The following is a 26,806-nucleotide window of genomic DNA, read 5'->3' as shown; positions in this document are numbered from 1 at the left end:
ACATTTTTAATTTAAAATAATTTTAATTTATTAATTTTGTAATTTATGATATGTATATTTTGTACTTTCCTTATCTGAATTTTCAAAGATATTTTTGACATCTTTTAATGAAAGTTGTAATATCTTTTGATAGTGACTCATGTCACCATTCAGAGAGCTTGTCAGTTCAGTGAAACAGTTTTGAGTGCCTTATATATATAGTTAGTACTTGGCAAGGGGGTTATAGCAGTGTATAAGGGGATATCATGCACTTCATCTTCATTGATGAACAAAAGAAGCAGAGATATCAAACTAAAAAAGGTGCTCTAAGAGGTAGGTTAGTTTCATATTGATCATACAAGTGTGGGAGGTGGCAACTGGGTTGGGAATACAAATGTAAAACCATAAATATATTTGGTCATGGAGTTCATATTTAATCTAGTAGGTCAGATGTCTTCAAACATTTTTAGCATCAGAACCCTGACTTCAAAGGAAATTAATGGTAGCAACTACAATACTTACAACAATAATCTTAATATCAGCTAATATGTCTTGATTAATTATCATAGTACCATGCTGACATGGTTATCATGTATTATTTCTTTATAGCAATCCTATAAGATAGGTTTTTAAATTATCCTCATTTTACCAACTGAAACAAGATTAATATATAAAATAGGTTGAAGCAAAGCTTCTCTTTATAAATTGCTTCTTTGGAAAGGAATACATTTGAAAATAGTTACCCAGAAGGATGGGAAGATACTGAAGGGTTTGAAGCATGAAAGTTAACAAAATCAGATTTGCATTTCATGTCTATCATGCTAGACTGTGGAGAATAGATCTGAACTGAATAAGGACTGGATTAGAGACACCAGTTATGAAACTCTATGTTAGTCCAAGTGAGGTAAAATTAAAAACCTGAATTGTAAATTGTAAGTTCAGGTATATCATATGGGATAAGTTGGGAATGATAAAAAAGGATAGCAGTTATAATGCCTCAAGAAGAAATTTGCATGCTTCATATGAAGGGACAAGCCATGGTAAAGGGAGTTATAGAAGGTATTTTAACTCAGAAAACTAATAGTCACTCTTGATTTAGTGTGTCCATGTCATTAAGGTTCACTGATATTTTTTAAAAAAAGATGATTCAGTAGTAAAAAGAATAAAATAAGAAACAATATATTTATTTAACTTTATTAAGTATGAATGCTGTATTTTCTAGCAGTGCCACTAGAAAAATAGAAACAGGATTTATAAACTCAGCACTAGTAAAAGGAATAAAAGAAGGTCCTGAATAGTTATGAATCATTTAGAAAGGGGGGGAAACTCTCTCTGTGTGTCTCTCATGAATAAATAAATAAATTATTAAAAAAAAAAAGAAAGGGGGGAAAGGTAGAACAAGTAAAAATATTGAATAAGTTATTATATGTATGTATATATAGAAATAATCACCGTAAGTATAAGTCAATTAAATGACTTATTTAAAAGACAAAGGTTGTCAGACTGGATTTTTTTAAAGGTCAACTATGTTTCTAAGAAGTGGAGAAAGGCTGAAGTGAAAAGGTGGAACAAGACATATCAGGAAAATTCAACAACAAAGTTGGCATAGTTATATTAACATCAGACAAATGGACTTTGAGGAAGAAGTTATTTGAACAATGCCAGCATCTAAAACAGGAATTTAAGTATAGTCCTTGGAGATGAAGTTATAAAGAAGGTAATAGTACATTTCCAAACAGCTAATACATTTAATGAGTGTTACATTGATTTGAAGAGTAATGACAAACAAAATGTAAGTTTGGGAAAACAAATACTCATAGGTTATATGGAATTTATAGTTTAACTAAATAGTTTTCCTTAGAGATTTAAAAAATAATTGGCTTTTTCATTCTGTGTCATATTTTGTCTGTTTGCTGGCAACACTTATAAAATGAAGTGCAGGGGATCCCTGGGTGGCTCAGCGGTTTGGCGCCTGCCTTTGGCCCAGGGCATAATCCTGGAGTCCCAGGATTGAGTCCCACGTCGGGCTCCCGTCATGGAGCCTGCTTTTCCCTCCTCCTGTGTCTCTGCCTCTTTCTCTCTCTCTGTGTGTCTATCATAAAATAAATAAATAAATAAATCTTAAAAAAAAAAAAAAAGAAGTGCATTTGGTAAGCATTTGCTCTTGTGTTTTCAGGAATTCAAAATGTCCTCAGCCTCTTTTGTGCAGTTCTCACAGAAAATAAGGTTCTCTTCCATTCTGCAAGTTTCCAGAGACTGAGCGATGCTTGCAGAGCTCTGGAATCTTTAATGTTTCCTCTTAAATATAGGTGAGATTTTTAACTTGGTACTTTAATCTATTCCCAAATTCTGCATTATTTACTGATGGTTAGTTGAAATGTCTTAGCAAAACAGTTTTGAACCTCAAGGGCATATTTTACAAAGTTATGCTGTACACATGATTTTGATGAAAATCTAACCTAGAATTTGGAAATTTTCCAAGTTCATTACTGATTGTTGATTAATTTAGTGAAAAATAATTTGAATTGTATTGTCAGCAACATTTAATTCTCTTTGAATATAATTGGTGGTAAAAGTCTTAAGTTAGTTTTACCTCATTATTTGATATTAAAGAGTTACTAATTTTTAGGAGTTATAATGGTACTATGATTTATTAAAAACTATTCCTTACCTTTTTTTTAGATACCTACTAAAGTATTTATATATAAATGATATGATGTCTGGGATTTGCTTCAAATAATACAGTAGGGAAGAAGACAAAAATGGGTAGAAACATATATGAGACCTTACATTGGTAATTGTCAAATCTGCCTTGGATGCATGAGGCTTCATTTTCCTTTTTTCCTCTGGACTTTCTGGGTGAAGGGGGCATGTTAAAATTTTCCATAGTAAAAAGTAAAAAGACAAAACATCTAAACAATGATGCCCTGATAGTGTTATGAATAGAATATTTTATTCTAATATATTGTTTCATCGATTTGATAATAATAACATTTTGGAAACTTAAGTTCATACAAACTAGAAAAAATTTAGATTGTTTCCAGATTTTATTTAAAATTTAAAAATTTTTAATTTTTAAAAATTTCTTTTTCTTTTTTTTTTTTTTAAACCTTTGTGCCTTTTGTAACCCCTAGGTAAGAGAGCATTCTAGGCCTTAATTTTGTACTTTGCTATTCTGATTGAATTCAAATATCAAATACAGAAAATAGAATTTGAATGATTGTTTTATTTAGATGAATCATTATCAGTATTGAGGGAGAAGGCCTATTAAGGGGTCGTTGTTACCTGCTGATGTCAGATTTTTATGTAAGGAAAAATGCTTTCAAGCAAGATTAACAAAGTTAAAGAGACTGCTTGCCTTAGAGGGATAAGGGATAAGGGAGCTGCTGTGGGTTCCATTTACTTTACATCTTGTTACATCTAATCATCTCTTTCACATAAAGATTTTTTTAAATATTTCTTTTAAAAATTTAATATTAACAACCATGAGAATATTATTGATAATCTCTAAATGCAAGATTCTAAAATTCAGACCACATAAAAATGAAAGAAAATATGTTCATATTATGGGAAAACAAATATATCTCACATATGCTTTTATTATTTCCAGTTATCCTTATATTCCCATTCTCCCGGCTCAGCTACTGGAAGTTTTAAGTTCCCCAACGCCTTTTATTATTGGAGTGCATTCTATCTTTAAAACTGATATCCATGAACTTGTAAGTATTCATCTTTAAATTGCCAGTTATTGAAGCCAAAACCTTATCATAGTTCTTTGAGTCCACTAAGGTTTCAACTAATTACTATTTTCAGTTCTGTTGCATTCCCAGTAAGAAAGATTAGCTGGAAGAAAAGCATCACAGAAAAATAGAAATATAGAATATAACATGAATGTATTAACATTTTAAAATGCCCCTCTTTTGGCATATTGATTTTATCTTTCTGTATTCTCCATCCTATATATGAGAAAGGAAGTTAAAATAGTATTCTGTTTATTCTTGTGTTATGAGTGCTTTAAGATATTTATATTTTGAAATGAGGTCTGTGTTAATGCTGAATGGCTGGTAGCTTAAAAGCAAAAGCTTTTCAAAAGAATGGAGGATTTTAGTGGAATATAAATTATTCTATTCTTAATGCCATATGAATAGAAATACCAAAGGGAAAAAAGGAATACTCTGTATTTAAGTCAGTTCTGGAATAACGTGTTTAGCTCTCTGTACTGAACTTATTTAAGAGGAACTGTCACAAAGTAATGTGCTTCGAGAAGGACATCAAGGACTATCAAGACTAGAAACTATATCCTGTGAGACCCTTAAGGAAATTTTCTCAGATAATAACCTGATATTGTTTGATAGCTAAAGATAAGTACTTTTTTGTAGCTCTGAAAGGCTGAAAGAGAATCAGTGGATGTAGTAGTGGGTATAGAAACAAATTTCTTCTCAGTATAAGGGCTTTCAACTAGTAGAGCTACCCAATGATGAAGAATGGGTTACTTTATGTGAGGAATGTACTCTCAACTACTGTAAGTCGAGTGCAAAGAGCAAATTCCATGTTACTTTTCAGGGATTTTAAGAAAAATTCTTTTTTGAAAGATTGGTCTATATGACATCTGTGATCGACAGATTCTTCAAATTTTGTAATCCTCCTTTTGTTTTAGTTTTAAATGCCAGCAAAGACATAAAGAGCTTATGTCTTTGGTGCTTACACATGATTATAATTGTAATCAAATCATAGGTGTCATTAAAACTAACGAAAGACAATTCAACATTGTAATTATAAACAGGACATATATTAATTATTTTTCTTCCTTTATATGTTGATATCTAGTTCCTATTTAACTTTGATATTATTACCTTGTAAAAATATGTGTAAATCAATAAACATACTTAGTAAAACCTAGTTAGTATTAATAGAAGCATACCTGTCTGGTTAAGAGGTAATTTTTTCCACTAACCACAAAGTTTCTAAGGTAGGACAAGCCAAATGTTTCCAAAAATAAATTTCTTAATTTTTTTAAAAAAGATATTATTTATTCATGAGGAACACAGAGAGGAGAGAGAGAGGTAGAAACACAGGCAGAGGGAGAAGCAGGCTCCATGCAGGGAGCCCGATGCGGGACTCGATCCTGGGTCTCCAGGATCACACCCTGGGCTGAAGGCAGCGCTAAACTGGTGAGCCACCTGGGCTGCCCAAATTTCTTAATTTTTAATGAATAAATTAGAATGAATTTTAAGCCTATTATCAGCATAATAGCTTCAGTCTTGGCTATTTTCTCTATTCCATTTTTGTGTAAGTTATTTTTAAAGACTTTTGTAAAATACTAAAAATCAGTTTCTTAAACACTCAAACAGTACCATTTTGTTGTACACTAGTTCTTTAACTCTTGTAATGAGTACTATATTATTTAGGATATGACTAAACTATACCAAAGCATCCAAAATACAATGGTTCAAACAAAATGTAATTTTATTTAACATGAATGCAGCAGTCCATAGTGGTGTTCCATTATACCAGACCGACTTACTCCATGAACTCATTCATGGTCCAACTTCTTTCCTTCTTGTTTCTCCATCAGAATCCCCTCAGGCATTGTTATCATCTGAATGTTCAAGGTTAGGTTGTTGCCAGTTCATAGATTGAGTTTTTGGAAGGAGAAAGCATAGGAAATCCTTACGTCCTGTCTGTTCTGAATACCTGAAAGTGTACACATCACTTCTCACATTGCATTAGCAGAAAATCACATGCCACACCTAATTTCAATGGAAGCTAAAAAATACATGGTAACTGGGAAGTCATGAACCCAACATTCTATTGCTATGGACAGCCAAGAGTCTTCCACACCTGGTTCTTCTCATTTTGGATTAATGAAGACCAGGTTAATTTGCTTAACAATAAATACATTTTATTAATTATTTATTAATTTTTTATCTCCTTTAGCTAGATGTAATCATAGCAGATTTGGATGGAGGCACTATTAAAATTCCTGAATGCATTCACCTCTCTTCCCTCCCGGAACCACTGCTACATCAGACTCAAGCAGCTCTTTCTTTGGTATGACATTTTTAATAGTAATTTTCTTTTGATTTAAATGTAAACTTAGGTAACTGGAATTAGATATCATTGGCAGTATGCTTACTTTAAAAAGAGTTATATGTTCTTAAAACATGGATATATTATCACAGAATATTTAGAATAGAATTCTTCACTAGATATTACCTGAAGAATACACTTTAAATTCTGTTTGTTCTATATTCACTCTTTCACTCAGCATAGTTATTTAGTAGTTAATATATACCAAATACTGTGTTAGGTATTGGAAACATACCAACACACCTGTGAAAATAAGACCAGGCTCTACCTCAAAATCCCTGGTTTCCCTAATATTCCTTATTGGAAGGGATATTGCTCCTTATCCTTCAAGCTCCTTATTGACATCTCATTCCTTTTTAGTAGTTGTGCTACTTGCAAAACAGTGTGATACTGTCTTGCCAATGTTTTCAAGTTACTAAAAAAAAAAAAAAAAAACCCTGTAACTTACTGATAGATTAAATATCTAGCATTCTTCAAAGTAAAGTTTTTATTTTTTATTTTTTCGAAGTAAAGTTTTAATACATCTTGTTTCTTGAGTGTTTCTCACTGGCACATTTAATGTTTTTATAGTTATTTTACCTTAGTTGATTTACTTCTTTTTTACATTTTTTTTAAGTAGGCTCCATGTCCAATTGGGACTTGAACTCATGATCCTGAGCTCTAGAGTCACATGTTCTACCAACTGGGCCAGCCAGGCACCCCTTACCTCAGTTGATTTTTTAAATCAGAGCATTTTATTTTACTGACAAAATTTTAGGTGCCAATTAATTCATCTTCAGAAAATTGAATCTTAGAAATTCTGCATTTCTTTTCAAGCTAGAACTAAAGCCTTCATATTCATTTCTTTTTTGTAAGGAGGGGAAGGGCAAAGGGAGAGGTCAACCTCTATGCCCAGCACGGAGCCCGACACAGGACTCAATCTCACAACCCTGAGATCATGACCTGAGTTGAAATCAGGAATTGGATGTTTAACTGACTGAGCTACCCAGACACCTTAGTCCTCATATTCTTGAATAATATTCCAATATGAGCTGTTTTAAAAACTTTACCCTGATGGGGTGTCTGGCTGGCTCAGTTGGAAGAATACCAACTCTTGATCATGTGTTCAAGCCCTGCATTGGGGTAGAGATTAATAAATAAATCTAAAAAAATTAATTAAAATTTCCCCCTTAAGTAGTAACTTAAATAGGAACTCAGAAGTCTAGGATTATCAGAAAGGATTTTATTTTTAGAATATTTTCAAATTTATATTAGTCCGTATATTGTTAATAGTGGTATCTATAAGATGTGAACATTTAAAGACTGACTTTTCCTAACATAGATACAAGGTGTGGTAGAGTGGAAAGAATATAAGGGCACGACTCAGGAGACCTAAATTCCACTGTACATCTTGCCACTTGGTACTATTGAGCAAATCACATTATATCTCTAGGTCTCTGTTTCCTGGACCTTATCTATAGGATGAATGTTGTATGCATAGGACGACTAAAGGACTGTATTTGTCATAATAAAAATAGCATATAAAACCTATGCTTTCATAGGTAATATCACCTAAGAAAATACTAGATATAAATAGGTAAGTTGATTTAAAGACAATTTAAAGAAAAATATTAACTAAATAACAGCATGGGTAGTATATGAATATAGCAGAAGTTGAGAAGGTAGTATTTGAGTGATTAAAAATGTTTACTATTTCTATAAACCATAAATAAGTTTCTAAATATTATATATGATTACCTAATGATGATATTTATAGTTATTTGGGGATTAAGTTAAAAATTAACAAATTTAAAAATTTTAGTTCTTAAGTCAGTGTCTCCTGGTATAGATTTTGCTGCACACTGATATACCTTAACCTGCAATACCTGTGGCATCAAAATTGATCAGTGAGTTTGGTAAAACTGAGTATACTTGTTTTTATAGTTGTCAAGCAAAATGGTGAATTGTGTAGTACAGTGTGGTACTGTAAATAAGACATAAGAACATAGTGTATTATCAGACTAGAACCAAAAAGAAATCATGTTTGATGAACTGGGTGGGAGCTTTGACACACAATTATAGGAGCTTCATTTGGTTAGTAAATAATTGTGATCAAATGGGAACACAGTACTTGAACTGTATAATAACCATGGATGATTTTCTAGACATGAATTATACTATATTATTATAATGATGATTAGGTGGTTGGATTACAAATATTGTCAATACCTTACTGTCAGTTTTAATTATTGTTATGTCTTTTCATCTAGTATAAGTATGCTAACAAAACCTGAGTATTTGAAAATGATTTTGCAAAGACAAAAATTTGCTACTTGTGAAGTTTTATCTTTTTCTCATTAAGTCTTGCATAGATCTTTACCTACCTGCTCCCCAGCCTGATCTTCTTCAAAGCCTAACTCAAATGTTACCATTTTTTTTTTTAGCTTTCCTTAGGTTGAATTATACTTGAGGTCTCATATATATTATTATTTATATGGTTATAGTACTTGCATGTTGTGTTGTCCTTTTACCCTTCTAGACTGTGAAGTCCATAAGCTTATTCATTTGATCCTCAGTATTTCAGTTAATTAATTTTTAATTACACTAATAAACATAAAAGCAAATGCTTGTTTAACATTTTCAGCTATATAGACAAATCACTCTGCCCAAGCCTGTTCCCTTCCCACAGGTAACTAATATTTCATAGTTCAGTGTATATTCTTTCAGGACTTTACATTACTATGTTTATCAGTGTGTGTAGATAGATAGATAGATAGATAGATAGATAGATAGATAGACAGACCTTTTCACAATAGTACACACAGAGCACCTCAGCTAACTGCATTATTTCCTGGAGGGAATATATTGTTATTTATGTACTGACACTTTTTCCTCTCAGTACTCCAAGTAAGTTAGTTAAATAATAGGTTTTATTGAAATTTAGATTTTGTACATAACCAAATTTCTTTACTTTAGATTCTACACCCAGATTTGGAAGTAGCAGATCATGCTTTTCCCCCTCCACGAACAGCTTTATCCCACTCAAAAATGCTGGTAAGAAGTTTAATACTTAAATTTAATGTTTTTAAATAGAGCTGTACTTTTATTTGTATGGTTGTTAAAGAAGCTGAGTGTAGTGACAGTCAGATGTACTGCTTAATAATAAGTGTACCGAATTAGAAATTAGAACTGTCACTGACTGATCTTGTTACCTGCTCCCAGAGGATCCACAGGGCAGCACATTGACTGGGCTACTGTTGCCCCAAGAGGCAAGAGTAAGTTGGGCTATAGCGTGAAAAACTATGCGAAGTATTAAAATGGAAAGGACCAGCAAAGATTAAAAGGGAAGCTTGCAAAAAATGGAAACACATATAAGAGAGTCAAGTTTGATGGGTAGATGAAAATAAGTTCTAACTGGAAGCCATGTATGTAAGGGTTAGTATATATAATAAAGTCCCCTTTAAAATTTTGCTCAGTGCATTCCTTAGACTTGAGCTTTGTGGCCATCAGAAGCCTTATAGAACTGGATACCTTTGATAAGTTATTTAAACATTCTTGAGCATTTCTTCATCTAGGAGTTGACCACATAAATCTGTAAGTTTCCGTTCAGTTCTAAAACTATGATTTTATTAAAACCTGAATTATCAAAACCAAAGTCCTACCTTATTGATATAGGAATAGATTTTTATAAGTTGGATAAACTTTGAAAGAATTTCATAAGCTTTTAAAATACAGTCTTTTGAGATTTTTTTCTTTTATATTTGTGACTATAATTCTTTTGATGGATATAAAAATCAATTGACTTGGGAAAGATGTCCTTCTCTAACTTGGTGAAGAGGGAGACTGGCTTTTTCTGAGAGGAAAATTCGATCTACTAAAGGCAAGCTTTGTTTGGCTCCCTTGAAAAAAACAACTATTTAACAGCCTACTATGTTCAACAATGTTATAGGCTAGATGCCTAACACCCAGGGCTGCCAGGAGTAAGACTTATGTGTAGGAAGTGCAGAAAGATTAATTAAATAATCTCTCAGGTTCTTTTCAACTTTTGTCTTTGTAATATTTCATTTGTTTTTTTAAAGAAATTCAGTTGCCTAACTTGTTTTGTCTTATATTTTTTAGGATAAAGAAGTGCGTGCAGTTTTTCTTAGATTATTTGCACAACTCTTCCAAGGGTATAGATCATGCCTACAACTTATAAGAATTCATGCAGAACCAGTAATACATTTTCACAAAGTAAGATGATACAGTACTGTGTTGTATGTGTCCAAAACGTGGCCTCTAATTTAATAAAACAACTTAGCAACTTAGTTGTCTTCTTCTAGCCATGCATTTTGACCTTAGTTTATCAAATGTGTTTTTTTTACTGTGGTTATTTTTTAAGTCTCTGCTTTGTATGATTAGATGATAATTTTTAATAACACTATGAAACTGACATGTTTTCTTTAGAGTTCACTTAATTTTAAATTGGTTTTCCTTTTAAAAGGATTTATTTGGTTATTTTGGAGAGAGAGAGTTGGAAGAGGGGTAGTGGGAGAGGGAGAGAGATAATCTCAAGCAGACTCCCTACTGAATGCAGAGCCCAACTACACGGGGCTCCTCCATCTTACCACCCTGAGGAAATGACCTGAGCTGAAATCAAAAGTTGGCTGCTTAACCAGCTGGGCCTCCCTGACACCCCTAAATTGGTTTTCTTTTCAAATTGAGTGTTAATTTTTTGTTTCTTCTCCTGCTTTATCAACAAACTCATATTTATTCTAATATAATATTTCAGGTATCAAAAGTCCTTTTTGAGAGAATATATTTTATAACCCCACATTTATGCATGAAGATATTTATTCAGTCTTTGATCTCTTTTTGTTTTGACCATTCATCCATTTTTAGGTGATAAATTATTCATTTTACTTTTTTCTTTCTTTACAGACAGCTTTCTTGGGGCAGCGTGGTTTGGTTGAGAACGATTTCCTCACTAAAGTTCTTAATGGAATGGCATTTGCAGGTTTTGTTTCAGAAAGAGGTCCTCCCTATAGATCCTGTGATCTCTTTGATGAGGTATAGTTCTTATCAAATGAATGCATATTTACAGACAAAATTGGACTAGTGGTTAAAAGTAGAGAAATGGTATTTTAATCAAGATCCTAAATATATTATAAATTAAATATCAAATAATACAAATGTTATTATGCTTATTAGATCTTGATATTTATAATGTGGATTTGAAAAATTAGAAAAATATAAGATGTCACAGAAATACATTAAGTATCTTGAACAACTGAATTTAAATAGTTCATTAAAATCTTTTTGAAAAATTGACAAGCTTATTTTTTAAAGCAATAAGTACAATGATTCTTTTTATCAGTTTCATGGAGAGAAAGGTCTAGGTTTAATATATAGGTATGTGATTTCAAACTATAGTTACATTTAGTCTATTAGCATCATAAAGCCATAGTTTGGCTCAGTGGCATTCTTTTTTTTAGGATTTAAATTCATTTAATTAACATATAATGTATTAGTTTCAGAGGCAGAGGTCAGTGACTCATCAGTTGCCTATAACACCCAGTGCTCATTACACCTCCTTAATGCCCATCACTCAGTTACCCTATCCCCCATCCGCCTCCCCTCCAGCAATCCTCAGTTTTTTTCTATAGTTAGGAGTCTTTTATCATTTATTTCCCTCTCTGATTTTGTCTTATTTTATTTTTCCTTCTCTTCCCCTATGATCTTTGCTTAGTGGCATTCAACATTAGTCTATCTCCCGTAGGAGATCTTAAATGTATGGAAGACAGATTTCATCTCTATCTTCAAGGAATTGGCCATATAATGGGAAAATTAGGACAAATGTGACTCCAAATAAGGATGCTCTTTTGTGTTAGTCGTGATTTACTTTAACACATCTTTCCATTTATCATTTAACTGCATTTACAGCAGCTCGTTCTGGTGGATAGAACAATGAATATTATTCCCATTTCAGTTTCTGAAAGAGCACTATATTGGAACCAATAAATCTAAAAGTTCTGTGAAGTATATGAAAGGAAAACACTCTTAGCACCTAAGATATTGGAGAATAGTAACAGTGATCATGTTTTGCTGCAAGTGGTTTTATTTTATATAAAGAATATAGGAGCCAAGTTCTATCCTTGGTTCCGAGAAAGATCTTTTATTTTCTGCAAAGATAAGTAATCACAGATAATGAATGAAGGGGCACATGCTGTGGTTCTGAGTATGGAGATCTACACCAAATACCTTAGTTAATAACAAAAGCGTTTAAAGACTTAGGAGAGATGCCCGGTGGTGTGTAGTTCTTTCTGATCAATTAATAATCACTGATCCCCTAATACCAACATTTAATATGATTGATCACTAGCATACTAATATATGTATATATCAGCTTTTATATCCTGAACTAAGTAATTGATATATAATGTTTTATGGAGTTACATTAGATGTTCTCCAGAGTCCTTTCTAGTTCTCGAATTTTATTAGTCTCTAAAGCATTCTGAATAGTAACATTGGTTTATATACCTTACTTTTTTGTCTATCTAAATTCTCTTAGTAACTCATTCTGGCAGCTTCATCACAACTACTAAGTCAGATTGATTGCCTGCAGAACGCTTGCTTGCCATGATCTCTGACTATTGTTGTACATCTTTCCCTTGCCTGGAGTATCCTCTGTCTACCTTTCATTGTAACCATGGCTTCCTAGTTTTCATGGTCTGCTCTTGTCTCACCACTTCCTCCAAACTTTCACAGAGTAAATGACTCTTGAGAGCAGCCAAAGGCCTCAACGGAATGAGATGCTGACCTAAGTAATTTCTCCTTCCACCCCTGTTAGGCCATTTAATTTGCTTGAGTGTGCTTTTTTTTTTTTTAATATTTTATTTATTTATTCATGAGAAAGAGAGAGAGAGGTAGAGACACAGGCAGAGGGAGGAGCAGACTCCATGCAGGTTGCCTAACGTGGGACTCGATTCCGATCTCCAAGATCACGCCCCGGGTCAAAGGCGGCACTAAACTGCTGAGCCACCCAGGCTGCCCTTGAATGCGCTTTTAAAGAAAAATAGCATTTGCTCCTGGGAAAGGGATCCTTGTTTTCATTTAACCTAGGGCAGTCTACCAGTCTGAAGATTTAAGAGGCTTTGAGAGGCTACTTACCTTGTGTATTGTCTTGTCCCCACTCCCGTCAAATAGGCCTGTTAGAAGGAAAGGTATATTTACCTTTGTTTGACAATCTTTCTGAATCTTGGACTAAAATAGGTGAAGTCATAGTTTTGTATGTTTGTCTTCTTTAGTGAATCTGTTAGTTTCCAGAAGGAAAAAATCCTATATTTTACCCTTTAAAAAAAAAAAATCATCCATTTACCCTTCTTTCCCATATACATATTTTTCCTGTTAATATTCTTCTCTCTACTTCAAATGGATACACCCACACAGTTCTCTCTATGATACACTAAATTAATTTACTGGGGGAAATGGATTAGAGTTATATAATTTGAGAACTAGAAGGAGGCCAAAGGTCATTTTGTTTTTCCATCTGATAGTAGAGATGAAAAGACTGAAGCTCAGGAGTTTTACTGACTTGTTCCAAATCACACTGTCAGCAGAGCTAGGACTAAAGTCTGAGTGACCTGACTTGAACATTTGGTTCATGTTTTGTGAGTTAGGGAAGTGTTTGTAGACTTTCTGATCATCTGAAATTCTCTGAGTGCAAGAATTCTCCGTATGAAGCCTGGAAAATGAGAAGGTCTCTCCCAATTGCAGAAATGACTTTTCCCATGAAGAAATCAGGCCCCAAATCATCACGGAGAGACCACCAAACCATCAAAAGACTTGACTGATTCTGTAATTCTAGAATAGAGGTGAAACCCAGCAAAAATGTAAAAGATTTTGTTTTAATAATAGCATGTATTTTAGATGCTTTTTGGTTTGCAAATTGTATGAAATTGTCACAGTTTTCTAATTTAGCATATTTTGGAGTTGATGTTTTGCCATTTGATTCTTTTTCCAAGTTGGTAGCTTTTGAAGTAGAGCGAATTAAAGTTGAAGAAAATAACCCATTGAAGATAATAAAGCATGTCAGAGAACTGGCTGAGCAACTATTCAAAAATGTAAGTAAATATATTTTAGATAGTCATTAATTTAATTTAATTTTTTAAACGATTTATTTGAGAGAGCACATGTGTGTGCACAAATTGGGAGTGGGGCAGAGGGAGAGAATCTTTCAAGCAGCTTCCCCACTAAGCATGGAGCCCAGCTGGGGGCCTGATCCTAGGACCCATGAAATCATGACCTGAGTCAAAAATCAAGTGAGGTGCTTAGCCAACTGAGCCACTCAGGCATCCCAGATAGTTAATTTTAAAAGTATGTAATTATCTTATTTAAAAAACTAAGAAGCTTCATCTTTCTAGTAATAATCTTTTTGTTCTGACTTAAAACTTTTCGGATTATAAGTTACAAGATATTACAGTTCAAAGTGATTTTCCTGTCAATCAGCTATGCTACAAAGATAGCTTAATCATGGTTTTGCAGTCTGCTATGTGCCCTTATTGTGATTTTCATTTAGGTCTCTGTGTTCTTAAGAGCATACTGCTCATTTTTAAGATGTAAAGATTAGACTCATTGGAGACCAGAACTAGAATTGACTGATATGCTCTGCTTTAGTGTGGTGCAGTGATTGTCATCTGGATCAGGAAAATTGTTTGAGTTGTATTGTTTTGAGCAGATAGAGAGTAAAAAGCTGAAAGAAAGAAAACCAATTATTAAGTGACCACAGAAACTCAAGGATGGAAATATTCCTTGTATAGAAGAAATGCAGTAAGTTATAAAGATTGAGATGTGATAAAGTGTGAAGTAATCGTTTGGATGCCAAGACAGAAAAGAACCTAAGGTGATAAGGAGATTATGTACATGCAAAAAAATGGTTTTTGGCTAATGATTATTAGTCATACTTCCTATGTGTGAAGCCACCCAGAGTTGAAACTTTTACTAAGAGAATGGAAAGTATGGTATTCCAGGGGAAAGTTAAGGGAAGATGCATTTTTCAGGAAATATATTTAAGAAGGATTTGGGGTTGGTTATCCTAGTATTGTTTAAATTAATTATTTGAATAGATGGACCTTTTGGACATGGGGTCATCAGTCAGTGCTTTGTCACATTCATGTGAAATCTGAGACACAATTGAATAAAAACAGGAATTCTAAATTGTGTTTGTTTCATATTATTCAATTATTTATATATTTTATTTCTGAAGTTATTTTAAAATCTATCCCTTTAACTAATACTCTATGCTCCACATATAACTATGTCCAGTATAAATCTATTTCTTGATTAATATGCTGAAACTTAAAAAAAAAGTTCTGTGAGAAGGAAAATGTGCGTTCTGTACTGGTCTTTGCCATTTATGATGGCTGTGTAGAACTAATGTATTGCATGACCACGTGAGAAATTTCTGTTGACTTATTGTAATAGTGATGAATATTGAGTGTTTAGCACAGTGTACCAAACATGGGAGTAAGCACTTTTATATGCATCATCTGTAATCTTCATAACCACAGGTTAAGATAGGTGTCATTATCCCCATTTTACTGAGGATAATTGACTCAGGATCGTATGGCTATGAAGTGATTGAATCCATATTTTAAATTCAGAAACTTCCATCTGTCCAATTCCTAAGCCTATTTTCTTTCTCTCCATTAGGCTGGCTCATCTCCAACTGGAAAAATAGTGATACTTCCAATGACAGACTTTATACTTCATTCTTTATAAAGCACTTTATCATACTTTTGCATTTGATCTTGTAAATAACCCTGTGAGATAAATAGGGCAGATGTTAATAGGTGAGGAAATCAGAGGTAGAAAGTTTTTGTCTTGTCCAGTAGGAGTGATTTACTGATAGATTTAAAAAAATAGCAAAACATCCAATGGGAATCAGTGTTTGAGATTTTGGGACTGATCCCTTGAATAACTGTATATTTATTTCTTAGATCTTTATAAGATTATTCTGAGCTGTAAAATTTTATAGCCTTTAAGTGACCAGAGCTGGGGTTTTGACACAGATTTGTGCCTGTTATATGACTAAGTACATCGCATATGTAAAGTACTGTGCCAAGCCACTCTGATGCAAAAACAAAGTAATTTCCTTTCTTGCCATCCTGGAACTTAAGTTTTGTGATAGCTTATACTACATACTACTAATATGTAATACTACATATTACATAGCTTACACTAAACTGACACAAAACTGAAAACTGAAATAAATAATAGTTATATATTCTTTTTTTTCTCTTTAAATAGACACGTTATTATATCCATAGGTGATAAAAATCCCAGAACTACTGTTAGGCACATAAATGTAAACCCTGCTGAATATTTAATGTTATTGAGCTTGTGCAACCCCAGCATGGTTTTTTTTTTTTTTTTAAGATTTTATTTATTTATTCATAGAGACAGAGAGAGAGAGGCAGAGACACAGGCAGAGGGAGAAGCAGGCATCATACAGAGAGCCTGACATGGGACTCCATCCAGGGTCTCCAGGATCACGCCCTGCACTGCAGGCGGCGCTAAACCGCTGCGCCACCGGGGCTGCCCCCCCACCCCCCCCAGCATGGTTTTGAGGCCAGTGACCTCTTTCTGTCTTCCTGTCTGGGTGAAACCCAGTCTTGCTGGGCATGATTTTCTGTCCTTGCTTCTAGCATCTTCCTTTCATTCAACAAATGCAGTTATTTCACCATGTTCTTTTCTAGATTGAAGTCTAATTTGGTATCTGTTTGGACTTTGATTACTTCATCCATTACTTGTTCTAACTGATGTAGTTCAAGGTTTGTTTTCTGATTTTCTGCTCTGAGGGCTGAAAATCTCTCTTCTCCAAAATAATATCTTTTTTTCACATTAGTAGCCTAAGACATTATTTGCTGAGCGGCAGTCTCCTGCTGCATCTTGGTGACCATATATCCTTGTAGATGGTATCCACGTTGGTGTCTATGATATTTTTTTTTTAAGATTTTATTTATTTATTCATGAGAGACACACAGAGAGACTGAGAGAGAGGCAGAGACACAAGCAGAGGGAGAAGCAGGCTCCATGCAGGGAGCCTGATGTGGGACTTGATCCCGGGACTCCAGGATCATACCCTGCGCCGAAGGCAGGCGCTAAACTGCTGAGCCACCCGGGGATTCCCTGGTGTCTATGATCTTGACCAACACAGCCAGTGATTTTTGCTTGCTGGGTTGTGAACCCATTTTCTTCAAGTAAACACACTAAGGCATGGGTATCAAAAGTAGAGCTTCTTGTTCCCAAAAGAGGTGAAATCTCTCATTTTGTGCTCCAGATCTCTCTTGAAGGAAGACACTCAGCTGTGGCACAGACAGAGGATCCTGATGTCCCTCAAGGGGCCCTGCCTGGATGCAGGGGAAGGGATGGAGGTTCCCGGGCACCAGCATTCCTGGTGGACAGGAGGCTGGCCCAGGAAAGGCAGAGCAGTTAAAAATTATACCTTCCTAAAGATAAATGTAAAACATAAACAACACCTATCCTTTAAAAACAACACTTTTAAAGTGATCACCATGAGGGACTGTATTACTAGGTAAGAGAAGTATATTGCCCTTCATTTATTAACCCTTATTGGGCATTCCTCCCCATCAGTCTTATTATATTCCATTTAGTTTAATCACTTCCATTTTTTCAGTATGTATTTATAGGCATCTGCTAGTGTGAGGCATTTTCTAGGTATACAATTCCTCTAATATCCTTCAAAAGAAATACATGTACCTGATCAGTAAGAGTTTCAGAATATCCCCTGGATTGTCATCAGACTTTCTGAGATTCCTTCTGGTTGTAAGATTCTAAATTCTGCAAGTTTCCAACATTCCTGAAGTGAATACATTACAAAGTTAAAAAGCAGAGCATGATGGTAAAGTTACTTTTTTGGGTCATGCAGGAAGTCTAGGGGAAGGAGGGAGGATGATCTCAAAGCAAGGAAAATAATCCAGATGGTTCTATTTTTAACTAGTCAGGGATTTTTTTTTTTTTTATCACATTCTAAAATTCCCTTTTGGTAAGCAAGAATCAACCATATAATTTGACTGTTTCCTTATTATTGGGTTAGAATTGAGACCTGGTGATTCCACTTAGATGTTTGTAAATACTTTGTTGCAGTGAAGTCTGGTATGTGTACCTAGTCTCTGTGCTTTGCTTATCTTCGAAGTACTCAAAAGGAACCTTAATTTCTCAGTTTCTTCTCACCACTCCTTTATATTGCTTTTTAGTGAGTCAGAATATGAATGATATGAGTTGGATGAATTGTAACTCATTTTGGGTGCTCTTTTAACTTTCTGGAGTTTCCTAATAACTAAGGAAAGAATTTGGTGACTTAAGTAGAGGAGGGGAATGGTAAGTGGACATGAAGGAGAAGGAAGGAAATAACTCCATTTGAGACAAGTTGTGTTAAGCATTGGCAAGTTTTATACCATGAAGATTATCTGTCATTTATTATACAGCTTTTCTTTCCATTCTCAGTTGATAGTACTGGGTCTGGGTCTGCATGAGTTGGCTTTCAGACTCCTCTTGTCTATATGATAGCACATTTATGTACTTACTAGCTTTGTCTCTGTGATTTTCGTACACACTTATAAAGGACCACTAGCTATGCACAAAATGAGAATGTTAAGATAGGCCAAGATAAGAACTTTATAAAACCTCCATTCCAAGGCATCAAGAAATCAGTTGGACATGTATTTTACAGTTTTACAAAGAACAGTTTTTCTAACTTGCTTTGTATATGTAATAGTACGTAAGTATTTGCTAGACTGTAATTTGACAGTTTTCTTAAAATTTAAAGGAAAAATGAGAAGACTTGAGGTTTCTTGTAGAATAATATGAGATTTCTATTTGTGCTGTAAGAATATTTTTTTTGCCCAGGATTGCAATGAATAGATTTTGAAATCCTAATGGGAGAACAAAGCCCACGTACAGGAATAGCCTTTGTAAGTCCCATAAGATCTATACCCTTTACATTGCCACATAAAGTTAAATTCACTACCAAGCAAATTTAATCTACACTGATGATATTAGTACTCTTTGCTAACTGTAAATAAAAGGATTTTGTTATTGTTATAGGAAGGAAGTAAAATACTGTGATTATCTTTAGTCTTAAAAAGTCAAAACATAAACCACTTACTTAGATTTTTGTGATGAAGTCCCTAACCCAAACATAAAAATCACACTTTTCCCCTTATTTGTTTAAGTCACATTTGCTGTGATACAATTTACATATAGTAAGATTTACTTTTTTTAACGTACTGTAGATTTTGACAAATGATCTTGAAATGAAAGTATTCAAAGAAATGAAATGAAACTATACAACCATCACCATTACAACAAGGACAGAACATTTTTGTCACCCTTCAGAATTCCTTAATTTGTTATAATCACTTCCTCCTACCACCTCAAGCTCTTAGTAACTGATCTGTTTTCTGTCTCTGAAGTTTTTGCCTTTTCTGTAATGTCAGTATGTAGCTTTTGAGTTTGGTTTCTTTCACTTAGCATATGCCTTTCAGATTCCTCTCTGTTGCTGCATATATCAGTTGTTTATTTCTTTTCATTGTTGAGTGTTATTCCATTGTATGGATGTATCAAATTTGTGTTTATCCATTAGCTAACTGTAGGGCAATTTTGGCAATTATGAACATATGCAGAACATAAATGAACATAAATTTTCATTTTTCTTGGGTAAATATTTAGAAGTAGGATGCTGGGATATATGGTTAACAAAATATTGATTTTATAAGAAAACTAATAACTGCCAGACCGTTTTCCCAAACATCTATACCATTTTGCATTCCCACCAGCCATATATGAGTTCCATTTGTTCCACATCTTTACTAACATTTGGTATCATTGTTTTTTTGTTTTATTTTGTTTTTAGCCATTCTTATAAGTGTGTGGTATCTTAGAGTTTTAATTTGCATGTCAGCAGGTGAGTGAAAGTATAGGTCCCTTACCTAGTCATTACATGATCCCTCAGCACTTGCGAAGAGTATTTGTCTTAAAATACTCCATCTCGAATCATGAATTAGAGCAGTGGTTCTCAACAGGGGCAACCCCTCTCCTCTAGAAATTTGGTGTATGTCTGGAGACATTTCTCTTTGTCACAGCTGGAGAGGATGTGCTACTGGTGTCTAGTACACGGAAGCCAGGAATGCTTCTAAATATCTTAAAATATACAAGACATTCACTATCCCTCCCACCCCAAAAAAGAATTATCTAGGTCGAAATGTTAATAATGCCATGGTACAGAAACCCTAGATGAGGGCAACCATCACATTAGATATTAAAGTCATATACCAAATTTAGTTGTATTAAGGATGCAACGTTAATTCAGTAGGATGATCATTAAAGGTCCTGTGAGGATGGAAAATTGAAAATGTTTCCTTGCATCAGTATTGTATTCATAGCTAGGCAAAGCCCAGTTACATTTTGTCAGTGTTCAATGACTTTGTCCAGTAATAGTATTGATTTCAGCTATGTTTGAAAAAATTTGTATAACATGATATTTCATACAACTCTATGAATAATTGGTGCACATTAAATAATTTTTTTAGAGATTTTATTTATTCATGAGAGACACAAAGAGAGGCAGAGACATAGGCAGAAGGAGAAGCAGCCTCCTCACAGGGAGCCCGATGTGAAACTTGATCCCAGAACCCCAGGATCACGCCCTGAGCCAAAGATAGATGCTCAACCACTGAGCCACCCAGGCGTCCCAGTGCACATTAAATAATTATTAAATACCTAAATTAATACGGGGAACTTGGTAGCTGCAAACAAGGTCACATTCATTTGTCATGCACTGCTAAGACCAACATGTGGAAAGAAATATTTTCCCCAATGTTGCCTACTTGGGATTCCCAGTAGAGTTTGGGGCTTTTGTTTTATTTTGTTTGCTTTGCTTTTATTTGAAGTGCATTCTCAGCCTTGTTTTCCTTAAGCCCTAGGCATATTCTCATTTGGCTTGCCCCCCTGCAAAAAAAAAGAAATAAAAGAAAAATCCATGTTTCCAAACCAGATGGTATGTGTGTCATTCTTTCAAGTCTGAGAAAAATCACTGTACTTCCCATTACTATCATATATTCTCAAAGCAGGATTACAGAGCCTATTTCTTGAAAATCATTACTAATTTTAAAATTCCCTCTAAACAATAGTGCATTTTGCTGGCTTTTTGGGGCAGTTTATCTTGGTTGCCTTGGACAGAATTGTTACCGTGTTCACCATAAGTGTTTAGTTGCCCGAATTCTTGGCTAGTAATTTATAATTTCATTTCTGTACAATCAAAGATGAAAATTTGGCAGCTGCTTTATTTTATTGAAAATAATGAATTTCCTTGTTTCCACAAAGATATTCAACAACAAAATCGGGCTGTGGTTTTTAATGAGCTCAGGAATCTTCAAGGGACTTGCCCAAATGCAGTTGAAACTCCAAGTAAGAACAGATGTTTCTAAGAATATGCAGAGTTCAGTGTGAGCCTTAAACTTCTCATTTTTTGTCTTCTAAAAAGTCATTATGTGACCAAGTTGTCTATAAGGTAGCAAATGTTTATTTATATTTACCACACTGTCCGTTAGAGGGCAGCAGTATACAGACACAGTGACCAGAAAACCAAGTATTAGTGTTTCAGGAGCATGAGCCATTTTTGCTTTTGCATCTTTTAAACACAAATTGAATATAATTTAGTAATTTTATCCCATAATCTGAATTTTTATGTAGACTATCCATACAACTACAATAAGCCTCATCTTTGAACTTTGTTTTAAAATGATTAAAAAATGCTTTTTAGTCTTAATTGTGTATAGATTTGGTTTATAATATTTCAAATCACTTATGAGAAGAAAAACAGTATTAGCAACTAATGGCAATGTCTTTTCTTTAATAAGTGATTCCTGTTTTAACTCTTACTGACTACAGTTATTGTTGTTGTTAAAATATAAATAGCTGGTGATATGACAAGAATCTTGGGAAAACAACATGATTTAAGTTTTAGAGGCATGGTGTCATACCAAAGAATATGTAATGAATAAGTATTTTTCAAATGAATGTACTCTAAATGTTTGAAAAAAGCTTTCATATTTATTCTGTGTGTGCGTGCGTGTGTGTGTGTGTGTGTGTGTTATAAAAGGCTTCCTCTAACAACTCATTTTGTCCTCACAAGAACCTTATGAAGTAGATTCTGTAGAATTATCTAGATTACAGATGAGGAAACTAAAACACAAGTGGTGAGTGAATTGACACTGCAATTGACACTGCATGTGACACTGTCACATGACTGGTAAGTGGCTAAGCTGGAATTTGACCCAGAGATCTGACATCAAAAGACCATGCACTAAAAATACCTTGTTGTACTACTCTTTCATTGAATTGTCTGACCTTTCCTCTGAATTGTAGTGCCACCTGTGTTACATTTTTACACATAGTCCTGTTTTGGGCTCTTTATTCCATTAGCCTTTTTAACCCTTACTCATACCAGTTGCCATATTATATTAATCATTACAGGTTTATATAAATTTTAATATCTAGGAAGTTTGACTTTTCCATTTACTCTTCTTCAGAATTATCTGGACTATTTTGGAATCTCTATTCTTCCTTACAAAATTTAAGATGAACCTATCACATTGCAGGATTTTTACTAGAAATAATATATGTATCCTTAATTTTCTAAATAACCTTAAGTCTTAGAACAAGACTGAAGAATATATACATTAAGAGAGATGGATAAAATATAGTTAGAAAAGATACTAGCATCACTAAGTTTTATTTTCTACCTTTATTTTCCATGTTTTAAAATTTGTTACAATGAATATTATTTACATCATGGAAAATAAAGTTTTAAATTTTATTATAAAGAAAATAAATGTAAATAGAATCAGAAGTAATGAAGAATGTATTTTATTTTTTAAAAAAGATTTTATTTATTTATATAACAGAGAGAGAGAGAGAACACAAGCAGGGGGAGCAGCAGGCAGAGGCAGAGGGAGAAATAGGCCTCCTGCTGAGCTGGGAGCCCAATATGGGGCTCAGTCCCTGGACTCTGGAATCATGACCTAATCCAAAGGCAGACGCTTAACCAACTGAGCCACCCAGGTGCCTCTGAATAATGTACTTTAAATGATTCTGATTCAGACCCTCAAAATCCACATGAATTACCTTTCTAGCCTGAAAAAAACTACCAACAAGTTTTAGAAAACTGGTATTTGTAACTTTAAGAAGATATCTTAGCTATTGTGTCTGAAGAACAGAGAAAAACAAACATACTTTTGAAAAGGACAGTTTCAGAAACTATAGACCAGTGAGGTTGGTGTTAATCTAGGCATAATTTTAGAACAGTTTTTTCAGCATATAGTGTAGAAAGTAGTGATCATGAAGACTTGGAGAGATATTTATTTATCTATCTATCTATCTATCTATCTATCTATTTATTTATTTATTTATTTTCCCCTGCCTTTACTAAAAATACAAAGGGAAAATACAAAGTAATGAAGGTTACTTTGGCAAGAACAAGTTTTATATCTGACTTCACCTTCTTGGGAACCTTGTAAGAGAAGCCTAAGTATATTACTTAGGCAAAGTTACATACCAAGCATTACATAATGAGTAGAACAAAAACTAGAACCCAGGCTTTTTTATACTTAAAAGAGTATTAATTCCATTGTGTTGCTGAGATATGCTACCTGTATCATCTACCTTGACCCAACCGTTTCTTTATCTGGGTCTAGGCCAAATAACCATAAAGAATTGTGGGGAACAGCTCTAGTAGGTGATGACAGATGTCCATTTTAACTGTATGAAGAACATACACAGTAGTGTTGAGCTTAATCTACAATATGAATAACAGGTTCAGGGGGAAAGAGAATTTCCTGGTTGCAAAGAATAATGGTGGTAAAGCAGCTTCCCTAGATAGACAATGTTATTAAAGGATGGATTCCATTCTGCCTTAGTATTTGAAATATAATCCTACTTAACTGAGTGGCTGGATAAAAATTGACACCAGCCTTAAGGGTCTATGTAAATATTAACTGACACATTTAATTCAATTATTGCAAGCCTAGTAAGTGTTCAACATTATGTCCAACTCTTTGGAAAACAGTAGAAAGTAGTTTACAGTGCCTGCTATGTGCCAGGCAGTTTCTGGATACAACAGGTATACAGCAGAAAACAAAAAATATTTTTTGATTGGCTGAAATGTGGGCCCTCGCAGAGCTTCATTTTAGTAAGAGAAGGGTAGACAATAAACAAGTAAAATTTGTAGTATATGAAAAAGTGGTAAGTACTAAGGAAAAAATATAAGAGGAAAAAGGAGTGTGTTAGGGGGTATAGTTTAGGTAGGGTGGCCAAGAAAGGTGGCATTTGAGCAAAGAAATACAGGAAGGAATAGAGGTTACTGTTCAAATTGTAGGGAGATGGGCAGAAGGAATGTTTAAGTGCAAAGGCCTTGAGGGGAGAACAAGAAGGTCTCCATGGCTAGAGCAAAATGAAGAATAGAGTCTTCATGTAAATTATTTTGTAAATTATTTTAGGAACTTTGGATTTTACTCTCAGATGAAGAGCTAGTTTGAATAGAGTATGTGATGAATGAGTAGAGTAGGTGATGGTTTGACATATTTTTAGGATCATTCTGCAGTGTTAAGGATAGAGTAAGGGAAGGAGCAAGGGTGGAAGCAGAGAGACTGTTCTGTGGTAATATAGAGATGTTGACATGAACCACAGTGTTGTTGAAAAGTGGTCAAGTTATGGACATATTTGAAAGGCAAAGTCTGAAAGATTTATAGAAGAATGGATAATTAGGTATTAGAGAAGGGCATTAAAGATGTCTATAAGCTTTTCACCTGAGTAGAAAAATAAATATGCCTTTTACTGAAGTGGGGAAGACTATAGAAAGCAGATTTGGAAGAGTAAGTGCTCCATTTTGGACATATATTTAAGATGTTATTTTAAATCCAAAAAGAAATACTATGTGTGGATAGTTGAATATTTGGGTATGGCATTCAAGAGAAAACTCAGTGGGGGATAAAAATTTATGATCATTGGCATTTTTATGGTTTAAATACTGAGAATGGAAGCTGTCACCAAGGAAGTAAGTAGAAATAGAAAAGAGGCCCAAAGTCTGAACCCTGGGCTCAGATAATAATTCTGAGTAGACAGGTGAAAAGTAGACAAAGATATAGCAAGAAGACCTAGAAACCAAGTGTGAAAGTGTTCATGGAAAAGGAATAAGAGTGATCAGCTGTATCAGATGCTATTGATAGGTCATATAAGAAGTAAGATTCTGGTTCTCTTTATGGCATGTATCTGAATTATGTATAATCACTCATCTGTCTGATTTCAGTTTGTGGCCCTCTGAGCTCCCACTCTCTAGCTGGCAGTCTACCATTGTTATTTTAACTTCTGGTTAATTATACCTGTTTGATGTTGCAGGAGAATCCCAACCCTCATATGGCATTCCAGAAAGTTCCACGTCCAACAGAAGGATCCCACTTGCGAGTACATATTCTTCCTTTCCCAAAGATTAATGAAACTCGGGTACAGGAATTAATACAGGAAAATCTTGCTAAGAACCAGAATGCACCTCCTGCTTCACGAGTGGAAAAGAAATGTGTTGTGCCAGCAGGTCCACCTGTTGGTATGTATTTATCTGGGAGTTTTTTTGTTTTGTTTTAGAAGTAAACCTTTTATCAAGATATAAGACACAAAATTGAAAGTGTACCACTTAACAAATCTTTACAAAGTAAACAAACTTGCGTGACCAGAATTGGAGCATTGTCAACATTCAGAAATATCGTTCCATTCACTGTCTCTCACAAACAGTAACCATTAACCCAGAAAAGAAAAATCGTTTCTTTTTTAAAAAACAGCCATATTGAGATAGAAGTCACACACCACAAAACTCGCTCTTTAATACTCACAATTCCCTGATTTTTAGCATATCCCAGAGTTGTGCACTCATTTTCACTAATTTCAGAATGCTTTCATTATGCCAAATAGACATACCCCATACCCATTAGCAGTCACTCCCCATTATCCCCCAAAACCAGCCCTTCCCTAGCATTAGGCAATAATCTTTCTATCTTTATAGATTTACCTATTCTAACATTTTATATACATGGAGTTATACAGTGTGTGATCTTTTGTAACTGGCTTCTTTCGCTTAGCATATTTTCAAGGTTCATCTTTCTGGCATGTGTTAGTACTCCATTGCTTTTTATGGCTGAATAATATTCTATTGTATAGATATGTGTGTGTGTATGTATATGTATACATATGTGTGTGTGTATATATATATATTTTTTTAACTTTATTTTTTAATTTTTATTTATTTATGATAGTCACACACACAGAGAGAGAGAGAGAGAGAGAGAGGCAGAGACATAGGCAGAGGGAGAAGCAGGCTCCATGCACCGGGAGCCCGATGTGGGATTCGATCCCGGGTCTCCAGGATCGCGCCCTGGGCCAAAAGCAGGCGCCAAACCGCTGTGCAACCCAGGGATCCCTTTTTTTTTTTTTTTTTTTACATTTTGTTACCTGTTCACCAATTGGTGGATAGTTGGGTTGTTTCTCCTTTTTGGTTACCATTTTAAGAATGCTGCTGTGAGCATTCATGTGTAAGTTTTTGTATGTATATATGTTTTCAATTCTCTCAGGTATATACATGGGTGTGGAATTGCTGGGTCATATGGTAAATCTATGTTTAATGTTTTGAGGAACTGCCAGAGAGTTTTCC

At 34.2% G+C, this 26,806-nt stretch overlaps 1 protein-coding gene and 1 long non-coding RNA gene across 4 annotated transcripts in view; one reads left to right on the top strand and one right to left on the bottom strand.

Moving 5' to 3' along the window:
* LOC112667623 (uncharacterized) overlaps positions 1-17,868 on the bottom strand; it is a 57,550-nt gene extending 39,682 nt beyond the window's left edge. Inside the window, exons 1-2 of the long non-coding RNA XR_003141195.3 lie at positions 17,809-17,868; positions 13,198-13,235 (exon numbers count right to left, since the gene is read on the bottom strand). This is a non-coding gene — a long non-coding RNA (uncharacterized LOC112667623). The remainder of the gene's footprint in view (positions 1-13,197; positions 13,236-17,808) is intronic.
* The window catches only part of SBF2 (SET binding factor 2), a 454,884-nt gene that overhangs the window by 245,396 nt on the left and 182,682 nt on the right, over positions 1-26,806 (top strand). For all 3 annotated transcript variants that reach the window (XM_025459459.3, XM_025459456.3, XM_049098688.1), the window contains exons 7-14: positions 2,156-2,288; positions 3,590-3,698; positions 5,917-6,030; positions 9,025-9,102; positions 10,168-10,281; positions 10,969-11,097; positions 14,052-14,150; positions 25,504-25,708. In XM_025459459.3, coding sequence (XP_025315244.1) covers positions 2,156-2,288; positions 3,590-3,698; positions 5,917-6,030; positions 9,025-9,102; positions 10,168-10,281; positions 10,969-11,097; positions 14,052-14,150; positions 25,504-25,708 — 981 coding nt within the window. The remainder of the gene's footprint in view (positions 1-2,155; positions 2,289-3,589; positions 3,699-5,916; positions 6,031-9,024; positions 9,103-10,167; positions 10,282-10,968; positions 11,098-14,051; positions 14,151-25,503; positions 25,709-26,806) is intronic.

Source organism: Canis lupus, chromosome 21 (genome assembly GCF_003254725.2).
Source record: "Canis lupus dingo isolate Sandy chromosome 21, ASM325472v2, whole genome shotgun sequence".
Lineage (NCBI taxonomy): Eukaryota > Metazoa > Chordata > Mammalia > Carnivora > Canidae > Canis > Canis lupus.
The sequence above is the reverse complement of the archived record's forward strand: the minus strand, read 5'-3'. Positions and strand labels throughout refer to the sequence as shown.